This window comes from Chiroxiphia lanceolata, chromosome 18 (assembly GCF_009829145.1).
Source record: "Chiroxiphia lanceolata isolate bChiLan1 chromosome 18, bChiLan1.pri, whole genome shotgun sequence".
Classification (NCBI taxonomy): Eukaryota; Metazoa; Chordata; class Aves; order Passeriformes; family Pipridae; genus Chiroxiphia; species Chiroxiphia lanceolata.
Window position 1 is genome coordinate 7,320,880 of NC_045654.1, and position 19,291 is coordinate 7,340,170.

The 19,291-nt window shown below is 50.2% G+C and overlaps 1 protein-coding gene and 2 long non-coding RNA genes across 4 annotated transcripts in view; 1 reads left to right on the forward strand and 2 right to left on the reverse strand.

Moving 5' to 3' along the window:
- GRK3 (G protein-coupled receptor kinase 3) overlaps nucleotides 1-10,180 on the reverse strand; it is a 66,332-nt gene extending 56,152 nt beyond the window's left edge. The window contains exon 1 of the mRNA XM_032706065.1: nucleotides 9,957-10,180. Within this exon, the coding sequence (XP_032561956.1) occupies nucleotides 9,957-10,069 (113 nt within the window). The 5' untranslated portion in view covers nucleotides 10,070-10,180. The remainder of the gene's footprint in view (nucleotides 1-9,956) is intronic.
- LOC116795938 lies at nucleotides 9,925-10,966 on the forward strand. Of its 2 annotated transcripts, none has more exons than XR_004360204.1 (2): nucleotides 9,925-10,030; nucleotides 10,815-10,966. It is a non-coding gene; the product is annotated as an uncharacterized LOC116795938 (long non-coding RNA). The 2 variants fall into 2 exon arrangements; XR_004360205.1 differs by having other exon boundaries at nucleotides 9,938-10,060.
- Nucleotides 10,967-16,742: 5,776 nt separating this feature from the next.
- On the reverse strand, nucleotides 16,743-19,243 carry LOC116795937. The gene is made up of 4 exons (XR_004360203.1): nucleotides 19,152-19,243; nucleotides 18,875-19,041; nucleotides 18,032-18,164; nucleotides 16,743-16,822 (listed from the first exon to the last, which is right to left on the reverse strand). It is a non-coding gene; the product is annotated as an uncharacterized LOC116795937 (long non-coding RNA).
- Nucleotides 19,244-19,291: the final 48 nt, after the last annotated feature.

Sequence of the window (19,291 nt, forward strand, 5' to 3'; positions counted from 1 at the left end):
CTTCCGATCTCAAATGTTTGGAACTTTCTTTAAAAGTAGCGTGCAAGTATAAACGTTGACTGAGAGACCAAGAACTACGGCCAACGCTGACAATCACCTCTGATTTATTTATTCATTTATAGGCTCAGGATGAAATTTTACAGAGACTTTAAAAGTTTATTTGCACTATCCAAATCCATCGTAAAGTTGCTAAAATTGGACCAAAGATCCTGCCCCAAAGGCCTTTGAACCGAAAGCATGACAGGGTCAACAAGCACTGGCAGAATGGCCCACAGCCACTACAGCCAAAAGTAGGTTGTTTTTTTCTCTTTGTACAAGTGCATTTAAAAGGCTTAGCAATGCAAGATTGATCAAAAGGGAAAACTGGGATGAAATATTTGGCCCAAGAATCAGATCTTTCAAAGCTCTTTTAAACAACAAGTTAAAACTACAGGAATGCTCCTGTATTTTTTCTCCCCCAGAGAAAACCAGCCCCTCTGAAAGGCCACACGTCCCTCCAGAGCCCCACGTCCCAACTCCATGGCAGTGATCCTCCCAAAACACAACCATGCCCTTGCCCATGACACAGCCAGGCTTCTTTCACCAGACACTTGAAATCTCAAGAGTAAAACATCCACCCACGTTTTATCTTCTTTTAATTGAATTATGGGATTGTTCAGGTTGAAAAAGCCCTCTAAGACCATCAAGTCCAACCATTCCCCAGCACTGCAAGGGCCACCACTAACCCATGTCCCCAGGTGCCACATCTGTACAGCTTTTAAATCCCTCCAAGGAATGGAGACTCCACCACTGCCCTGGGCAGCCTGCACCAGGGCTGGACAACCCTTTAAGGGAAGGAATTTTCCCAATATCCAATTTAAACACCCCCTGACACAACTTGAAGCCATTTCCTCTGGGCACCAACTGGATCTAACTCCATTCACCACCGCTCGCTGGACCCACCATCACTCTTTTCCATTTAAAGCTCAGTTTAACCCAGACTCCTGTTTCCCAGAGCTCATTTTTCCTGCTGAAACTGAGGCAGAAACACAACAAACAACAGCAGCCAAGTCACATCCACGGAGCCGTCACGCGGAGGCTCGTTCTGCACTCAGCCCCTTGGGACAGGGGTGTCTTTCCCCCAAGGTCTGAAGCACTGAGGATTTTACTGGAATCCCCAGAGCTTTTTAATTTTCCAGGAGGATGCAGAAGCTGTGGGAGCTCTTTTCTCCTGTGCACCTTGAGCAGAGGTAGCGGCTCCCCGCGGGTGACACGCACCCATCCGTTCCCAGCTCCTGCTCCAATCCCATTCCCAGCTCCATTCCCCGGAGGCCCCAGGGCTGCAGGAGGTCGTTGTGCAGCTGGTGCCCGTCTGCTGCACATGCTGGACTGAATCTCTGCGGCGTTTAATGATGGCTTTGATCTGAGCAGCTCCACCAGATCCCGAGAAATCCGCCCTTTCCCCGGTTCCTTTCTCAATAGGACATGACACATGCTGACAGGACAAATTCCTGGCACACTGCAAGGGGACTGGGGAGGTTCTGTGTGGAAGCAGTTCCTTAAAAAACTCTCAAAAATTGTTATTTATTTATGAAAGGCATATTTATATAGGTGTTTACTCAGTACTGGAATGATTTTTTTTTTTTTTTAGATAAGCATGGGGTGAAGCTCCTTCTGTGGAAAACAGCTGTATTTTCTAAGCTAGAAACTGCTGGTTTTACATCAATTTAGTTCAATTAAATTATGTTATTTGGTTTATGCACCTGGACCTGACGGCTCCTGATAGGCTTTTTAGTAATTTTATTAATTACCAAAAAAAAAAATAAAGCTATTATTGATAAGAAGATTAAACCAGGCCATTCCACATGATTTCACCAGAACAGAAACCAAGAGCTGCATACACTCGTGTCCTGATGTTATAGTTCCAGTGTTGGCTGAAACCATTTCACACAGGAAGGTCCGGGCACTGAAAAGCCATCATAGCTATAAAAGGAGTAAGAGCTATATTAATTTTATGGAAAAGCCACATCTGGCAGGTCCCAGCAGCACCTGCACTGGATCACGCAGGTGTATCACACCTGTAAAGGAACATTACATTTTGGAAGCTTTCCCTGAAAACACACCTAGAAACATCCCTCTGTTTTTAGCACAGAACAGAGCACACTGATCTCCTCACAGATCACTCTCATTTACTTTTTTCCTTAATTAAGGTAATGACGCCCGAGGGAAGGGCTGTGTTTCAAAATATAAGCTCCAATATCACAGCATTCCCACAGGAGAAGTAATTGGAGCATCCTTCTGAGGGCCGGATCTCTCCTTCCTGTGCCCAGAGGTGCTCCAAGCACAGGATGCTCAGGAGCTCAGACAGTCAAGGGCCTCCACTGAAGCTCAGAAAAATCCAACTTCAACTCCTGCACCTGCCAAACGTCCTACATGTGAACAAAGGTACATCAGGTATTTTCTAACTGGCTCCTGATCTGTAAAATACAGGTGACAACAATCAGTGCCCTTCCTCCAGACTCTCATTCCTTGTCTATTAAAGCTTTGCAACAGGATCTTCACCTTCCCATGCTCTCCTGTCTGTTATTAACGTTTGGGACACTGCAGGTACAACAAAAAACAACTGAACTCCCACGACAGAGAACACCCAACTGGAGCTGAAAGCAGCATCCACAGCAAGCAGGAGCCCTCCCATACAGCCTCCTACACTGGCAGTCCATATCCATCCCTAAGCACGCATTCTTCTCAAGAGAAAGTGCTGTAGTACAAAGCTAACTTGAGATAAAAAGCAAGTACATGTTGTCAGCAGCCCCAGCATCCTATATGCACACCAAATTAATTATTTTGGGAATGCTGTTTCTTACTACCTTCACAACCACAAATCCTGCTGACAGTAAAGCTGGGAGGCTGGATTTCCAGCAAAAATTCCACTACTCTGTCATGTATGCTTACCCTGAACTAGTCCACCATAAACCCACAAATGTTCAGCTTTTATTATAATGGTAGTTCAGAAAAAAACAAGTCTTTCCCCCTCCTCAAGCAGCTCCCACATGAACCCCCACATGTGCCTTGTCACCCAAGCAATGCTAAATAGTAAGATAAGCTTCAGCCTACTGATTTAAGCTTCAGATTTTGGACATGAGGAAGAATTTCTTCACAGAAGGGCTGGTCAGGTATTGGAAGGGGCTGCCCAGGCAGGTGGTGGAGTCTCCATCCCTAGAGGTGTTCAAGGAATGACTGGAGGTGGCACTGAGTGCTCTGGGCTGGTTGACAAGCTGGGGATCGGTCACAGATTAGACTCGATGATCCTGGAGGTCTTTTCCAACCTTAGTGGTTCTGTGATTCTACACACTTCTTCATTCCTGAACATGTGAACTACCCTTTGAAACAGATACATTACTATAAATTGTACTAAACTAAATGAACAATGGATTTTTTTGACCATAGTCGTCAATAATAATACCTTGAGGAAATAAAAAAAAAAAAGAGAGGGATAGTCCAGGACAGGAGACAAGAATGATGAGCAAGTGAGTGCACTCACACCAGCTCTCTGATATCCCTCTGAACAGCACAATCATCCACGGCAAGGGGACAAAAGGCACACTTAAGTGCCTCAAAAGCACTCTTGTAGGTATTTCCAGCACCTGGAAAAGAGGCAGATGCCCTGGAGCCTCACTGCAATGAGAAGACATTCACCATCTCAAACAGCACTTGCATCTCCGGACAACAATGCTGTAGGAAGTGCAGTGACACTGAGGGCACCCGTTTGAGTGGATACTCCTGGTAAAACACCAGAGCTTCATTCAACAGGGTACTCTGACCTTGAGAAGCACAAAGCCACACTGCTGGTCTCCCTACACACCTACTCTAGGTTCACCTGCAGTACTTACCCTTCTTCTCTTAATACTTGTCTGGTCTACAACACATAACCACCCATCTTTCACTCTCACCCCACTTTACTTCCTTTATTCTTTGCTTAAATGCTCAACTCAGTGAGATGCAGTAAAGCTGCAAAATAACAGATTAATTTATAAACCCATTGCATTTAGAATCCTTTTTCCTTCTGTATTTTTCACAAGTTACACATCAATGGAACCATTTGGAACAGTCTGAGTGTCCTGCAATGCTGGTTTCAATGTCTTACTGCAAATTTTTCAATTCCATTTTTAGTAAGTCCTGGAAGTGGTGTAAAAATATCAAGAAACAATCGTGCTTGACACCAAAAAAACCTCAACATTGTAAATGTCAAACAAAAACCTAAACTGTTTTGCAATTTTGGGCAGCCAAGCTCTAAGTTCTACTAAAATAATTTGCAGTCTTGATTGCTACAAGCAGATGGAATGAGGTTCAATGAGATACCAACACCTCACTGAGCTAATGGCACCATGACATAAAATTGGGCTGAATTAACCAGCAGATCCTTAATCTTCCGTATCATCTCCGGTTTAATTCTGCCTTCATTGGCACCATTTCTGTGCAAAGCCCAGCAAATGTGGAAGCCTCTGCAGAATCTGGGCCTACTTATCTTTTCCTGAAAACAGAAAAACAGTTCTCTTGATGATTTCTACCATTTGCAACCAGATAGGGAGGAAGGAGCATAACATCACAGAATCATGGAATCACAGAATGGTTTGGGTTGGAAGGGGCCTTAAAGCTCATCTTATTCCACTCCCTGCCATGGGCAGGGACACCTTCCACTAGACCAGGTTGCTCCAAGCCCCCTCCAACCTGGCGTTGGACACTTTCAGGGACTGAGCGGCCACGGCTTCTCTGGGCAGCCTGTGCCAGGGCCTCACCACCCTCACAGGAAAGAATGTATTCCCTATCTCCCATCTAACCCTGCCCTCTGGCAGTGTGAGGCCATTCCCCCTTGTCCTGGCACTCCAGGTCCTTGGAAATAGTCTCTCTCCAGGTTTCTTGCAGCCCTTCAGGTACTGCAAGGCCACAGTTAGGTCACCCCAAAGCTTCTCTTCTCCAGGTTGAATAATCCCAATTCCCTCAGCCTTTTCTCACAGCAGAACTGCCCCATTCCCCTGATCATCTTGGCGGCCTGCTCTGGACCCACTCCAACAGGTCCATATCCTTCCTGTGCTGGGATCCCAGAGCTGGAGGCAGTACTCCAGATGGGATCTTACAAGGCTTCCTGAAGCCATTCCATTCCCTAAACAACCTGCATATAAAGAGAAGGGTTTGGTACAAACGTCACCGATGAGACCCTGTTGGACCCCACTGTGCTGCCCACGGACTGATGGCACAGACGGGCACTCCGGGTAGAGACAAGGGAACACAGAGGGACAGAGGGAGACAGGCAGGAAACACCGTCTGTAAACACACAAACACTGCACCAGCACACACAGCACGGCAGATTAATCACAGCCAAACTTCATCAGCTTCATGACAAAAGAGTGTTTTAATGAGGGCCTCGGGGGAGGAGTTTTGCAGACCTGATGGACACGACCAGCACGGACCAAAGCAGGCGGGAAGGACAGACAGCCGCAGCATCAGGCAGACACGGGACTTTTTAATGCCCTGACACTGAGCTAGAGCCATTCAGGGAGTTAAACGCCACCTGCAGAAGCCCAAAACTGAACGGTTTTCTTGCAGCGACACAAAGAAGCACCTAGAAAGATTGAGAGGGCTGACATGGGCGTAATAGCAACAAAGATGAAAATTACACAAGCAATTGTCAGGAAAATTTTCCCAGAGACAGCGCTGTAAATGAATAAACACAACAGAGGCGTTAAACAACGCCAGAGAAAACAACACCAAAGTCACCCAGACTGACAGCAGAGACAGGGGAGTGTAAGCCTGGAACTCAGAGATTTACAGAAGTTTCAAGAGGTACAAGAATTCACTGAAGGACACTTCAAAGAAAGAACCGAAATTCAGAGAAAGAGCAGAGGAAGGCCAAGAGATCAGAACTGTAAAACCAGAAGCAAAAGAGGACAGAGCAATGATGCTTAACCCCGAGCGGGAAACGTCACTTGCGTTTCAACAACATTCAGCACCATAAGAGGAAGAAAAGAAATCACAAACAGCTCAGAATAAAACTGGAAAGGAAAATCAACCTCTGTGTGTTCAACAAACCTCAATCAGAGTTTTAAACAAGTCTGAATACTGGGTAAGAAAGCAAAGGGCACATCAACTGCCCCAGCAAGAAGCAGATGGGTACCAGGGGTCAGTCTTCACCTCTGCAGGTGAAGTGAGGATGGGATGATACCTGAAAAAAATGTCATATTATAAGCATAATTCTCAAGAAGGAAGTAACTGTAACAAGCTCCTTTTTTCCCCTAGAAGGGCAGGATTCAGAGGAACACAGGAGACCAAGGAAAAAAGGTTGAGAGAAAAATCAAAATCAAAATTAACTTCAAACAGAGGTAATTACTGGAAGCAGGTTAGAAAAAGAGACATGAGAGGAGAAACATCTACAGCCGCGGGGAGAGAAGCCTGGACAGATGGATGCTGTGTTTTGTTACCATGCCCGTGGTATTTGTACACCGAAAGCACCCAAAGCTTACGTGATGTTTATAGTAAGAAAGCTTTAATGTCAACTTTCCTGGCGAGGACAGCAGCGTGTACTTGAGGCTTCTGCAAGCCCTGAACCCTCTCTCATTTGTTACCTGATTTCTTGGACCATTTTGCTCAGCTTCACATTATGTAAATCCTTTACTCAAATCAGAACAAGCTGCTGGTAAATAAAAAGAGCTGTTCTACAGTGCTCTTCTGCTCCCTTTGACCAAAATAAGGGAAATGTAACATTTACATGGAAAAGTGAAAAACCTCAGCAGTCTGATAAATAGCCTAAAAAATTCAGAGTGCAGTTAATTTACTCCTTTCCATCCAACACTTACAATTTTTGACAGCAATTCAGCAGAAAAAATTTAAGGTTTCATATTTGCTCGTATTTCCACATGGACGTCTTCCTTCCATTCCAGGCCTGATTTCTGCAGGATATTCTGCCCCTGACATCCCTTCTGCCCACCAATGCAAATCTCCCCAAAACAGGCTTTTAGGAAACAATGTACAACGAAAAGATACCACAGCTCTCCCAGCTCTTGGCAAGGCTCTTAGGAACGAAAGGAGGAAACGCAGAAGGGAAGGAAAAGCAGATGACAGAGGATGGAAAAAGGGTTGTTTTGTTTTGGTGCTTAAAAAAAACAAAAACACACTAAGCCTCTTCCTTAAGCACTCAGGACCCATTAGTGTTTTCTGTCCTTCTTTCCCAAACTGATATTTAACGATTTCGGGACAAAACCAGTCTGAGGATAATTCACGTAAACTCAGCAATAATCAGCCCCACGGCCAATAAACTCTTCACCCTCGTAGTTTATTTGCTGCTAAGTCTTGGCCTGCAGCCTTGGAATTTATTCTGCCGGCACTATAGCTATTTCCTTGTAAACAGGAAGCCCCCTCAAATTTGCATTACAGTAAACTCATTTGCTTCATTTAGCCTCAGCCTTATCTGGGAAAGATAAAAGGGTGCCGACAGGTGTATGGGCTCCAGCAAGGAGCCAAGACTGAAAACAGGGGTGAAACCTTTAATATTTTCTGAGGCGACAACGTCAGCGGCACAGGACCCGTCCCCGGGCTGTGGTTGCCTGCAGGAGATAAACCAACACATTCCTGCAAGCAGAGAGCTGCAATAAGGCAGGGACATTTATTTTCAAGCGTGGATGTGATATTCCAGTGACCTTCCTGCTGTCTGTCCCAGTGACAGCCAGGACCAAGGCGAGGATGGCTGCGCAGCCAGACGTGACAGAGACGAGCTCATGCTCCTCCAAGGAGCTGCTCGCACACACAGAAATAATGAGTATCTGGAAAAACTGCTTGATTTCAAACTCATGTAAGAGAGGACTCTTGTGTGTTGTATTTTTTTTACTGTTACTATATCAACCTGCCTTTAACCAGCCGATTTATGTCATTTTAAATGAATCACTTCACCAGCAACACAGAATATTTCAGTAAACCCAACACACCATGTCTGCTCTAATGAGAGGGATCAAAAAAACCAGCCAGAAAGCAGCACGAAGGTATCTGACACCAGAATAACGGTCACAATTTCCTACTGTATGAGGAAATCCCTGGTTTCAGTTAGTAGCTCAGAAGTTCAGTCATTTTGAGCATCCTACAGCCGTTTGTGGTCCCGGGCTGAGGTAAGTCTCTGTTCTCGGTTATGTCTCCTCCCACTCCGGTGCTGAGTGTCTGAAATGTCCCCATCCCACAGCACCATGGACTCACAGATGGCTTCTAACCTTCTGCAGAGCACCACAGCCCAGGGGGATGGCAAACCATCCTTTTCCTTTACTGTCTCATGCAAACAGGTTCTTCCACAGGCAGCTCTAGGAGCGAGGCATTTCACCTTCACCTTTCCTCCTGCTCCACAAAATTTCCTCTGGCACGTGGCTGCATTTCCTACCCTGTGGAGCCAAATGCAGGTGAACCATCTCTCCAAGCTCAGGAAAACAACCACTGAGACAAGGCAAAAACTGGAGCAGGAGAGTAGAGCACAGCAGGTTCCTCAGGCCTCGTGCTGTGCTACAAGGCTTCCCCGCGCTGGGCACGATGGATGTCAGTCCAGGCAACAGCTTTCCAGCCACCCCACAAGCGCCAATGGTGTCCTTATTTCTCATGGCACTGGAAGGACTATTCCTCCCCTGCACACCCTCCACATCCCACCCTTCACCTGCCCAGAGGGGTCATGTCCCTGCTGGGAACAGGGAACAGCACTGCTGCACATCACTGACGGCAGAACTGACATCACCAAAGCACTGACAAATGTGAAGCCACCAGCACCCCCAGCAAAGCTGTACCTCAGGCTAACAGGGTAGGCAAACATTTATGGATTCTGTATTATTTCTGAAAGTGTAAACACATACCAGGAAGAAAAATGGGCACCTTCGTCTGTCCAGTAACACCATCCTCAACCAGACCTTGAACTCAACAGCAAAACTTCTTTACCTGACGTCTCAGTGCCCCTGCAAGGGGGATAAATGTGGGCTAGGCACCCTTCGCCTTCCCCTGATCCACAGCCTCCCTGTCCTACCCAGCATTCCAGCAGAAAGGCAGGAAAATGAGTGTAGAAGTGGGAAGAGGGCTTCAGCGATGCCTGGCTCACGGCAGACAGCTCGGCTAGGCCACCAGCAGGCTTCCAAACTGCCTACACATTCTGCAGCAAAATTCGGTTTAGATTCTTCCTGTTGCAGTATTTCGTTTGCCGGCTAAATCTTCATTTTTAATATATATATACACATCCAGAGCCATGAAAGAGAGGGAAAGCTCAGTTTTAATTTCAACAATAAATAAGCGATGCTCAGGTGATTTTATAACACAAGCATAACCGGGGAAAAAAGCTGGTTTTTCAGACGAAAAGCTGCTTTTAGCACCAGGCGCTAAGCAAACAACCTCAGCTGTGCCAAAGCACCCGTCTGCTCCCGCGGTGAGATCGGGGAAGGTCGGGGCGAGGGAGCCCAGACCTGCCCCAGCACCTCTGCTCCGTGAGCTGCCTGCTAAGGGAGACCTCGGCTCCGTCCTCCTCCCGCAGCCCCTGTCAAACCTCAGGAAGCATCACCAAAAAAAATCGCTCTGCAGAGCAACACGGCCAGAGCGGCTCGGTTTGGTGCTACCGGTTGATTTAGACAAAATTCCTCACCCGCTGGACGGAGCACCGGGTTCGGGATCCACAAAGCCCCGAGCTCGGGGGATTCACCCCCGGAGAGCGGGGTATCCCCCGCTAAGCCGCCCGAGGGACGCCCGCAGAAGTTGTGCCAAATAAACACAAACATGCAGCACACCCAAAACACCCAGCACACACACGGAGCACATCCAGCCCGGCCCCGCGCCCGCCCCGGCCGGACCCCGTGCCTCGGAGGCCGCGGTGCCCGGGCACGGCCGGACCGTTATGTGCGGCCCCGGGGAGGGGGCCGGGGGGCCGGGCCGGGGCGGCCGCGCAGCCGGGGCCGCGGCGGGGCGGGCGGTACCTGGGCTCGGGCAGGGTGATCTTCTTGCTGGCCCTGGCCGCCGGGGTGCTCTTGCTCTTCTCCATCGCCATCAGGTAGCTGACATCGGCCAGCACCGCCTCCAGGTCCGCCATGTTCCCGCTCCGCCGCCGGGCTGCAGATGGAGGCTCCGCCGGGGCAGCCGCCCCCGGGGCGGGGGTTGGCGGCGGGCGGCGGCGGCGGCGGCTCCGCCGGTGCGGCCGAGCGGCTCCCGGTGCGCGTGTGCGGAGCGCGGGGGCCGCTCCCGCCTCCCGCCCTGCGCCCCGGGCGGGCGGCAGGAGGGACGGACGGACGGAGGGAGGGAGGGAGAGAGGGAGGGAAGGAGGGAACCCCCGCCGCGCCCCCTCAGCGCCCGCCCGCCCCCGCCGGGCCCATGGCGGCGGCCGGTCCGCCCCCGCCGCTCGCAGCCGGCGTGGCCCCGCGCGGGCGGCTCGGGGCGCGCTCGGCGGCCATGGGCGGGCCGGGGCTGCCCGGCGCTACCGGGGAAATCCGGCCATGGAGCGGGCGGGGGGGGGCCGGAGCGGGGCAGCGGCCGCGGCCCGGGGTGACCCCGCACCGAGAGGAGACGGTCCCGGCCCCCGAGGGCAGCGTGAGGGTGCCGGGGTTCGGGATCTCGGACACGGTGGGGGATTCCCTGTGAGGGTGGGAAGGCCCTGGCACGGGTTGCCCGGAGCAGCTGTGGCTGCCCCATCCCAGAAAGTGTCCAAGGCCAGGTTGGACGGGGCTTGGGGCAACCTGGTCTAGTGGAAGGTGTCTCTGCATATGGCAGGGGGTGTTGACTAAATGACCTTGAAGGCCCCCTTCCAACCCAAAGCACTCTGTGATTCTTTGGTTCTGCAGAAGGGGAACACCAGAGCCAACACCGGGCACATGGGGCGAGGAGTGCGATGGCTGCCTGCAAACATCAGCACCCAGTCAAACGCGTATCTTTAGAATTAATTTCCTCATAGTTTATTAAAACGTATTCATAAGAAAAACAGGATACAAACAAATTCATCTGTGTGACACCCCATTGTTGCTCACTGAACCACTTGCAGGCAAATAATCATGCAAAGCAAGGCACCCAGGTGTCCTCTGCTCCAGCAGAGCTCCCCGCTCGTATTCCTCCTTAATGTAGTAGTAGCTCCACTGCAGCCAAGCAGATATGCAGATTTCAACTGCCTTCTTTTCTGAATTTCGTCAAATATGTCATAAATAATTGGCTCAATGAAAGGCTAAGTCAATGACAAGTCTGAAGTTTGAAACTCAGCATGTTTTGAGCTCTTTTCAAGTGCCGCCACTCCTCCTGCCTACATCTTTATGAAAGTTAATGATCTGATTAAAGCAAGGTAGAGTATACAGCTGGGAGGATTTCACCATGTGGCTCATTATGAACCGTCTGAGAACCTGCTTTTTGTTAAAAATGTTAATTTAGGCCAACATTTTTCACCTGAACAGATCTATTGGGGAAGGTTTCTTCTCCTCCAGCGGCCACAGAGCAGAGCTGAGGCTCAGGATGTCCAGATGAGTGGAAGGAAACGAAGAAGGACCTGGGGCGTGTCCCTTCTGGTTGCTCGGGGTGAAGTCTCCCACCAGCCCTGTTTAAAGGTTTCACTGAGCTGAGCTGAGATGGAAAGGGGTATTTTTATCTCTTGAAATCCTCTGGGCTGGCAGTGAACGCTGGGGCTGGCTGTGGGCCCTGACATGGTTCCTGTGACTCCTCAGGCTCAGCTCAGACTCAGAGCTCCCACTGCAAAGTTTATTCCAGTGCCTCTGCACGGGCTCTTCACTTGCAGGCATGTGGTGGGAGAGATATTGCCCCCAGACATGATTTCAGGTCCTTTCCAAGTCCTTTCCATGGTGCCTCTCCCTGAGCCTGGCAGAGCAGTCCTGCTCAACCCTCCACTCCTGAGAGGTCCCACGGTGTCTGTGACGCCATCCAGGCTCCTACAGCTGCACACCCTCATTAACACCTGCAGAATTACTGTCTAATTAAATAAGTACATCAGAATACATGTAAATACATCAGTATACATGATGGCCTCTGCTCTGGCGTAATCCACCAAGGCAAAACCCGCAGTCTGTGCCTCATCATTGGGATCATTTTAGAGCTTTAAAATGTTTGTGTTGATGAGAAAAGCTGGCATTGTCTAGTGACAGGTCCAAAAGTGTTTGGCTCCACTGTTCTAAGGAATATTCTGTTTAACCACGAGTAACTTTTTGCCACCCTCACCACATCCTTAGCCTGATTACGTGAGCAGACACGTGCCTTTTGCCAGCTCTTCTGAGGGGACTCCCAGGTTTTGGCTCCTGCAGCCTCTCTGCCCATCACTCACTGATATTTCCACGGAAAGAGCTGGGTTTCATTTCCTGAAACGTGACCCTGCAGAAGCAACAGCTCCACAAGGAGGATCTCAGTGCTCACCTGATGGTGTTGCCAAACACCCCAAGCACAGGCAAACAAACCGTCTCTGCCCAGAGGAGGAGGGCCCAGGTTTGCTGAGATATTTAAATGGCTTTACTGTGCTGGTGACAGCAATAGAAGTCACCAAAATGCCACTTAGGATTCCCAATGCTCTCCTATTTATTCCTGTGCCACATTTTCACGTTTTTGTCTGGATATTATTGTTGTGTACACATCAAAGACATTCCTGCTGACAGTTTCTAGGAAGTCAGGAAGACAGCCAACCAAGTTAAGGAACTTGTTTTCTTCTTTCTGCTTTTGGATTTCCATCAGTGCTGATGTGGCAGCAGCAGCTGGCACCAGAGTGGAGGTGGGTTATAAGAAAAGGTGTTCTCTGCACCATTTATTTCCCAAGTGTGATTGCAGTGCAGTTGGAAGTAGTGGAATATCCCCGCAGCCACCCTGGGCACTGGCTGGGGAGGCAGCACAGCTCTGGCTATTCATGCTCACCTCTAGCATGTAAACACCTCTAATGTGTAAACACCTCTAGTGTGTAAAATACATATTTTTTTAGTGATATATTCCAGTATTTTCAAGGTCACTGAGATGAGCATTTTTTAATTACAGAGTGGAATCAAGTGGAAGCCAAAACAAGTAGAACAGGCAGTGCCAGCCTCCTCCTTTGCAGGGAAGTTCAACTCCCCAAGTGCAAGACTGCAGTTTTCTTTAGCCTGTGTTGTATCCCAGGCCGTGTTTGTGCTGTTCTTTTGTGTTGTTTTATGCCATGTGTGTTGGCTTTGGTGTTTGCATTTGTTTACAAACAGTGCTTTATGCCTGCCTTGGGATTCCCCCAGGTAAAGGAAACCCAGAGTTAATCGATGCCAGGGTTAGCAGAGGTCAGAATACGATACACTCTGAATGCATTTAAGTATCTCCTGACATTTCTGTGGATGGTGATTGATACTGCTCAATCAGTTTAAGCCTGTCTTGAGGCCTGGCTGGGCTGGAGTGCCGGGGTTCACGTGCAACCACTTCAGAGCCAAGAAACCAACCTCCCCTTGCTGCTCCTTCCTTCCAAGGAGCGAGTTCCTCCTATCATCTGTATAAGATTTAAATGTTTAATTATGCCCTGCTCTGCTTCACAGGATGACAGATGATGTTACAGAGAGTAATGAGGTTATCATACACTTATTAGTGCATCCTACATTAACACCATCCCATCCAGATAATGGTGCAACATGTTACACCAGGACAGAGGCACATCCATCCTGCTGCCCTCCTTGTGACCAATCCTAGATCAAATAAGATCCCTGCTCTATGCATGGCTAATGCCAATAACATACCTCGAGGGGAATGTTCACATAGAAGATTATGAAATGCTACTTTTTAATACTATTTTTACTAATATTTATAATGTATTTCCCAAAATGCTCATAGGTTGGGATTAAGAGCATTAAGGAGTCTTTATCTCAGTTCCCTCCATGGGATACTGCTGTCTACAGAGAGAGCAAGTTCCTTGCTCTTCCCTGGCAGCACCAGGGGAAGATAGTTTATCAGTGATGGATCCCAATTGGACCAGACTGTGGGTTGTTTATAGCCAAGCAGAAAGGTTATGTTTTGATGTTTCCTCCACTTCTGGCAGTATTGTCTGGGGTGCCTGAATGAAGGGAAGAGGGCAGAACCGCTTTCACCACACTCCCCAGTGTTCCAAATCAGCTCCTGAGTGCAGGGTTACCTGGAGGGGAAGCAGCTCCTGCTTGACGAGGTTGTGTGAGGATTCATTAGGCAGCAGCGGTGAAGTGCCCAGAGGCACTTCTCAGTAGGAGAGGAGTAAATACAAACTATTCCTGGAAAAAGTGGGGCAATGCCATCCCTCCTCAGGCCCCCACGTCCCCCCCATCCCTCCCTGCAGCAAAGTCAGCCTCACCCCCACTGCGCTCAGCCGAGTGGACACGGCGGAGAGGGACGGTGTTAGCCCCACATCCCAAGGAAACAGCCTCACTGTCCCCTTTGCCTGTCAAATTCTCTGCTTTGCCATGCCCCGGGGGGGCTTTGGCCCCTCTCCTCCCACAGTCCATGCCAATCCCACAGGCATTCCTCTGCAGCATCCGCACCCAGGCTAGGGTTGCATCCCATCTCCTTAATGCTGCGCTAATAAGCAGTGAGAGGCAATGTGGAAAACAAATAGAGTAATTAATGGCCATTTCTGCTGCTGCTTTTAGTCACTGTCTATTCCAGAAGGAGCAGTTTTACAGAAGAAGCCCCTGCCCTCGCAGTGCCCTCGCATTAGGCACCCTAACTCTCCAGAGGAGGGGAGTTCCACAGCTTTAGCCTCCTGGAGAAACATGGGGGCTCCTCTGCATCTGCATAGATTCCTCCAGCTTTCTCCTGAATACTCTTAACAAAGGTACTTCAGCCACCTCAGAAAGGTAAAGCCTCGGTGTAGCTTATCGTCATCACGTTCCTTTTTGCAAATAGCTGACATGATGGGGAGGCTGGGTTTTAATTAGGAAACAAGTGGTAATTCAATTCTCAAAAATATTATTCACCATCAAACATTCATACTGGCATAGTCAGACTAGCAGTAATAATGTCCTCTGGGGGCAGAGATAAGAGCAGAGTTGAAAGTCGTGCAACGTCTATAAAGTCTTGCATGAGAAAACACAGGCACGAGAGGTCTCGGGCCCCCACTTGCAATTGCATCACACTATTGTAATAAAAATATCTTTCTGACATTTTCCTCTGCACATTTTCTTACCCTGACATGCCACATAGCCATGTCCTGGTGCTGCCTCTCTCCTCAGTCCGTGCCTTGCCAGCTGCAGCCTGGAAGTCTCGGCTGTGACCCCTTCAAAGCACACACAGGGATGTTACTAAAACTGAGTGTGGTGATGAAACACTTTCCCCTCCCACCACGCACACAGCTAAATAAAGAAGCATCACCCTCTCACCTGGCTAGTGCAAGCTTCAAAAGCACAGGAGCGGCATGTGGATGAGCAGGGTCACAAAGCCAGCGATGCCAAAACCATCTCAGCCAGGGTGACCCATGGAGGCACAGGGACAACACTGGAGGTATGAAACACCCTCCAGAAGGAGGGCAGAGCCAGGGACCTGCATTAATACCCAGCCCTGGTTCTGCTCCTTAAGCAGCATCACCTGGTGCATCCCCACTGAACCCACCTGGGCTGCTCTGCAGGAATTGTCATGGGGCAGGAGGGACCAAGGAGAAGTTTGGGCCATATCACGCCTAAATCTCCACTCGTGGTTGTCCTCAGAGCTCTGTCATGATATGGACATGGCATCTTGCTCAGTCCTTGGTGGAGGGGCTTGTTACAGCCCTGTCCACAGAGTTAGAGGTGCCTGATGAGAGCCAGGTACAGTGGGCAGTGACCCTTCACAGACCACCCTCCTGGGTCACAGGGCCCCTTCCTTGCATCCCCCAGCTCAGGACTGACACATCTTCAAGAACTCCACAAACAAAAACAACAAAGTGTGTTGTTACAAATTAGAACAAATAAACTCAAAGAGAACAGGAACAGCAAATGTCTCAAAGCCCTAAAAAAAAAATCAAAGTGTTCCTGTTCATCACTGTGGGATGTCAGTGGGCACTGAAGGAGCATTTTCCCTGCACAGATTGATCAGACAAACAGATGTCAAGAGGGACCCACTGAGCATTTGCTGTTCCACAGACTGGCTTGAATGTAACTCGATTAAGGGGGAAAAAATCAATAATTGCCTAATTTAGCTATAAATTTTGATGGACAGAAGCAGAAAAACCAACAACTGTGCAGATATTGAAATGGCAGAAGGTAATTCAGATTCTGTCACAGCGTCCATGGAAGGTAAATGGTGCAGTGCTGAAAACGAGAGCCCTGCTCTCCCAGGATTTTCACTGCCCATCACAGAAGTGGATCAGGACATGGTCAGCTCTGGGACAGTGCAGGGCTCATTCTGGCAGGGGAGGTGCCAAACCCACCGTGGTGAGAGCGGGTCAGAAGCTGGAGGGTGTGGGACTGAAATTCCCCTGGAGCGCCAGCGAGGCTGCCTGCGGGAAACCTTCAAAATCTGCTCCTTGGAAACAAGTCTGTTATGTGGTAAATGCTTTCTAGTTATTTCTCTTCCCTGGCTTTTTGTGCTCAGTCTGTTTACACGCAAATTGGCATTTGCTGCCCTGGCTGATCATTCACCCGGATCCAATCTCACCCGTCTGGTCTCTGTGCTGGCTCTGGCCACCTGATGTCACCACAGACGAGGGCAGTGTCACTGGAAGGGGCACCACAGACTGCTCCTCCACCTCAGGCGCCCGGTTCCAGGGCACCCAGGTGCTGTGGGTCCAGCCCTCATGCAGGGAAACCCCACCAGAAACATGGGAATGTGCTGCCAGCTTGAGATGAAAATGGCGTGGAGTTTATTTGGACTTCTGTCACATCAAAAGGGCCCTTGTTTGAATTCTTCTGCCTTTAGCCTGGAGAAGAAGAAGGGGAAAGATTGGCTCCTATTAATAGCCTCGCATCCCACAAGATCCGAGCCTCACAAGAAGCCATGAAAGACTGCGGCATCTGATTCCCTGAATAAATAAGGTAATTTAGGAAGAAGTGTGTGCTCAGCAGCCTTCATTACTGCCTGCTCGAGTTCGGTGGGAGATGACAGTGACAACTCATTTTGCTGTCCCAAGGTCCCAGAGGAGCTGTGCTGCACCCGAGAGCCACCAGCACAGGCAAGGGTACTGCCTCCCCCCCAGAATTCCTGATGCTGCAGCTAACACCCCCAGGACTGTCACAGAGGGAGTGGAAGGAGCACCCCAGCAAGGTGATGGGCCAGCAAAGCTGGGACACAGCTCCTGCAGGAATGCCAAGGGACGGGAGCTGGTGACAGGGCAAGGCGATTCTCAGGAAAGCATCTGCATCAGGAAGGAGCCAGCAGGGAGCAGGAGTGTGGTGGGGCTCTGGTCCTGCATCCTCGGGGACTGAGGGGGCAAAGCCACCAGGGACCCCCCTCCCATAGGGAAGGGCCAGGGCCTGGCCATGGCAGGAATAGCTGCTGCCCATCTGCAGGCCCCTGGCATCATCCCACACCAGAATTTTTCTCCTGGGGACTGTGGGGTGTGCAGAGGGGGGTCCCACTGTGCCAACTGTGGGTAGAGCCCATGGGGACACTGGCCACAGGCACCAGCCTGGGATTATCCAGGGTGCAGGGAGGGGTCTGACCCCAGTCCGCAACGCACGTCCTGGCGACACTCAGATTTATGCCAGCTTTCCCTTAAGCAGATTTTCAGGCTCTAAGTGTCAAGTTTAATCCCAACACCAAAGGGTCGTGTGGCAGCCGGTGCCTCTGGCTGCGTCATCACCCCACACGCAGATGCTGGGACTGAGCTGCCCTTTGCATGTCGGGCTTGAGGTCACCAGGGCCACCAGTTGTACCATCCCTAAGGTTCTGGATCTGCCCTTGTGCCAGCACACAAATCCATGGCTGTCTGGTCTGGAGTGAGGCTGTGGGAAAGGTCGTGGGGGAAAGGAGCCCCTGGTCACTGTGGAGCAGAGCCGTGTTCCCGCTGCACATGCAAACAGCAAAACAGAAGGATCTGCAGGATCATAACCCATCCTATCTGCAGTCCCATATGCCAAACAATTAATCTCCTCTCTCAGTGCCCTTGTAAAGCACACCAGTAAATTACCTTCATTTCACAGCTGAGGGAACTTGGTTCCAGTGAGGCCACTGCCCGAGGCGCGTGGGAGTGGCCACGGGGCTGTCCATGAGTGGGTCAGTGGGCACATCCACCCAGGTGGTTGCAGGTCCCCCAGGGCAGCCTGCCCGGGGGAACAGGGACAATGCACAGAGAGATTTACACATCAAAAAGCACAGTGAATAAACCCTCAGTGACCTCAAAAGCATCTTTCTGCTAAAATGCATTCCCATGGATTTAGCATCTGCAGCTCAACTTGACCCTGGGGGCTTGGAAGAGGCACCTCCAATGGAAGGGAGTAGCAGATCCCCTAGAAGCAACATGCATTCCATAAGGGAATCAGAGCAAATTCAGGCACCAAAATGCCGTTACTGTGGGAAGGGAATGGCAGCGTGTGGATCTGCAGCAGCCACCCTCCCTGCAGGAGCAGAGCCATTGTCCTTCGGAGCCCAGGTCGGTGCCCCGAGGGATGATAACGGTTAAAGTGCCCCATTTCTCATTCCACACGGCCTCTACCTTTGGAGCTCATCTGGGCAGATAATGGACTTTGCTTTCTGACTTAATCTGCTGTAAATCTCTCCCGTAATTGCTTATCATCCGGAAACCTGGAGACAGCCAGGACAGACATTCCCCCTGTGCGATACAGCCGTCCTCTCTCTCCCTGTCCTCATCCTGCTGCCAGCCTGTGCCCAGAGCCCTCAGAAAACCTAGAGTGTCCAGCAAACCCAGACTCCCCAGAGCACCCAGTACATCCAGCACACCAGAACACCCAATGCACACGGAGCATCGGAGCACCCAGTATGCCCAGTACACCCAGTGAACCCCTGCACCCACTCGCCTCCCCGTGAGACACATCCAAAATCTGCAGCGGCATGAACGGCAGTGAGGAAGCTCTCGATGGGAACTGAGGTGGCAGCTGTCCCGTTCAGCCCCCAAAATGAAAGGGCTCTGTCCCCATCACAGTACCCCAGCTTCTTCCACCCCTGAGAGAGCCGAGGGCTCTGTTGGGAAGGCAGCTCACGCAGGTCAGGGTGTAGGTCAGGGGCTCGCAGCACCCAAACCCCTCACAGCACAGAGGCTGCCTGGGCTCTGACCCGGGGCACAAGCCCACCTCAGGAATTCGGTGTTGGTGGGGGCTGCAGAGTCTTTGAGTTCAAAGCGCCTCTTACGGCAGCTGTGAGCGGCATTTTGTGCTCGTGCTGGCGAAGGAGCAATCCCGTCCTGCAGGGGAAGACGTCACACGCGGAGAAG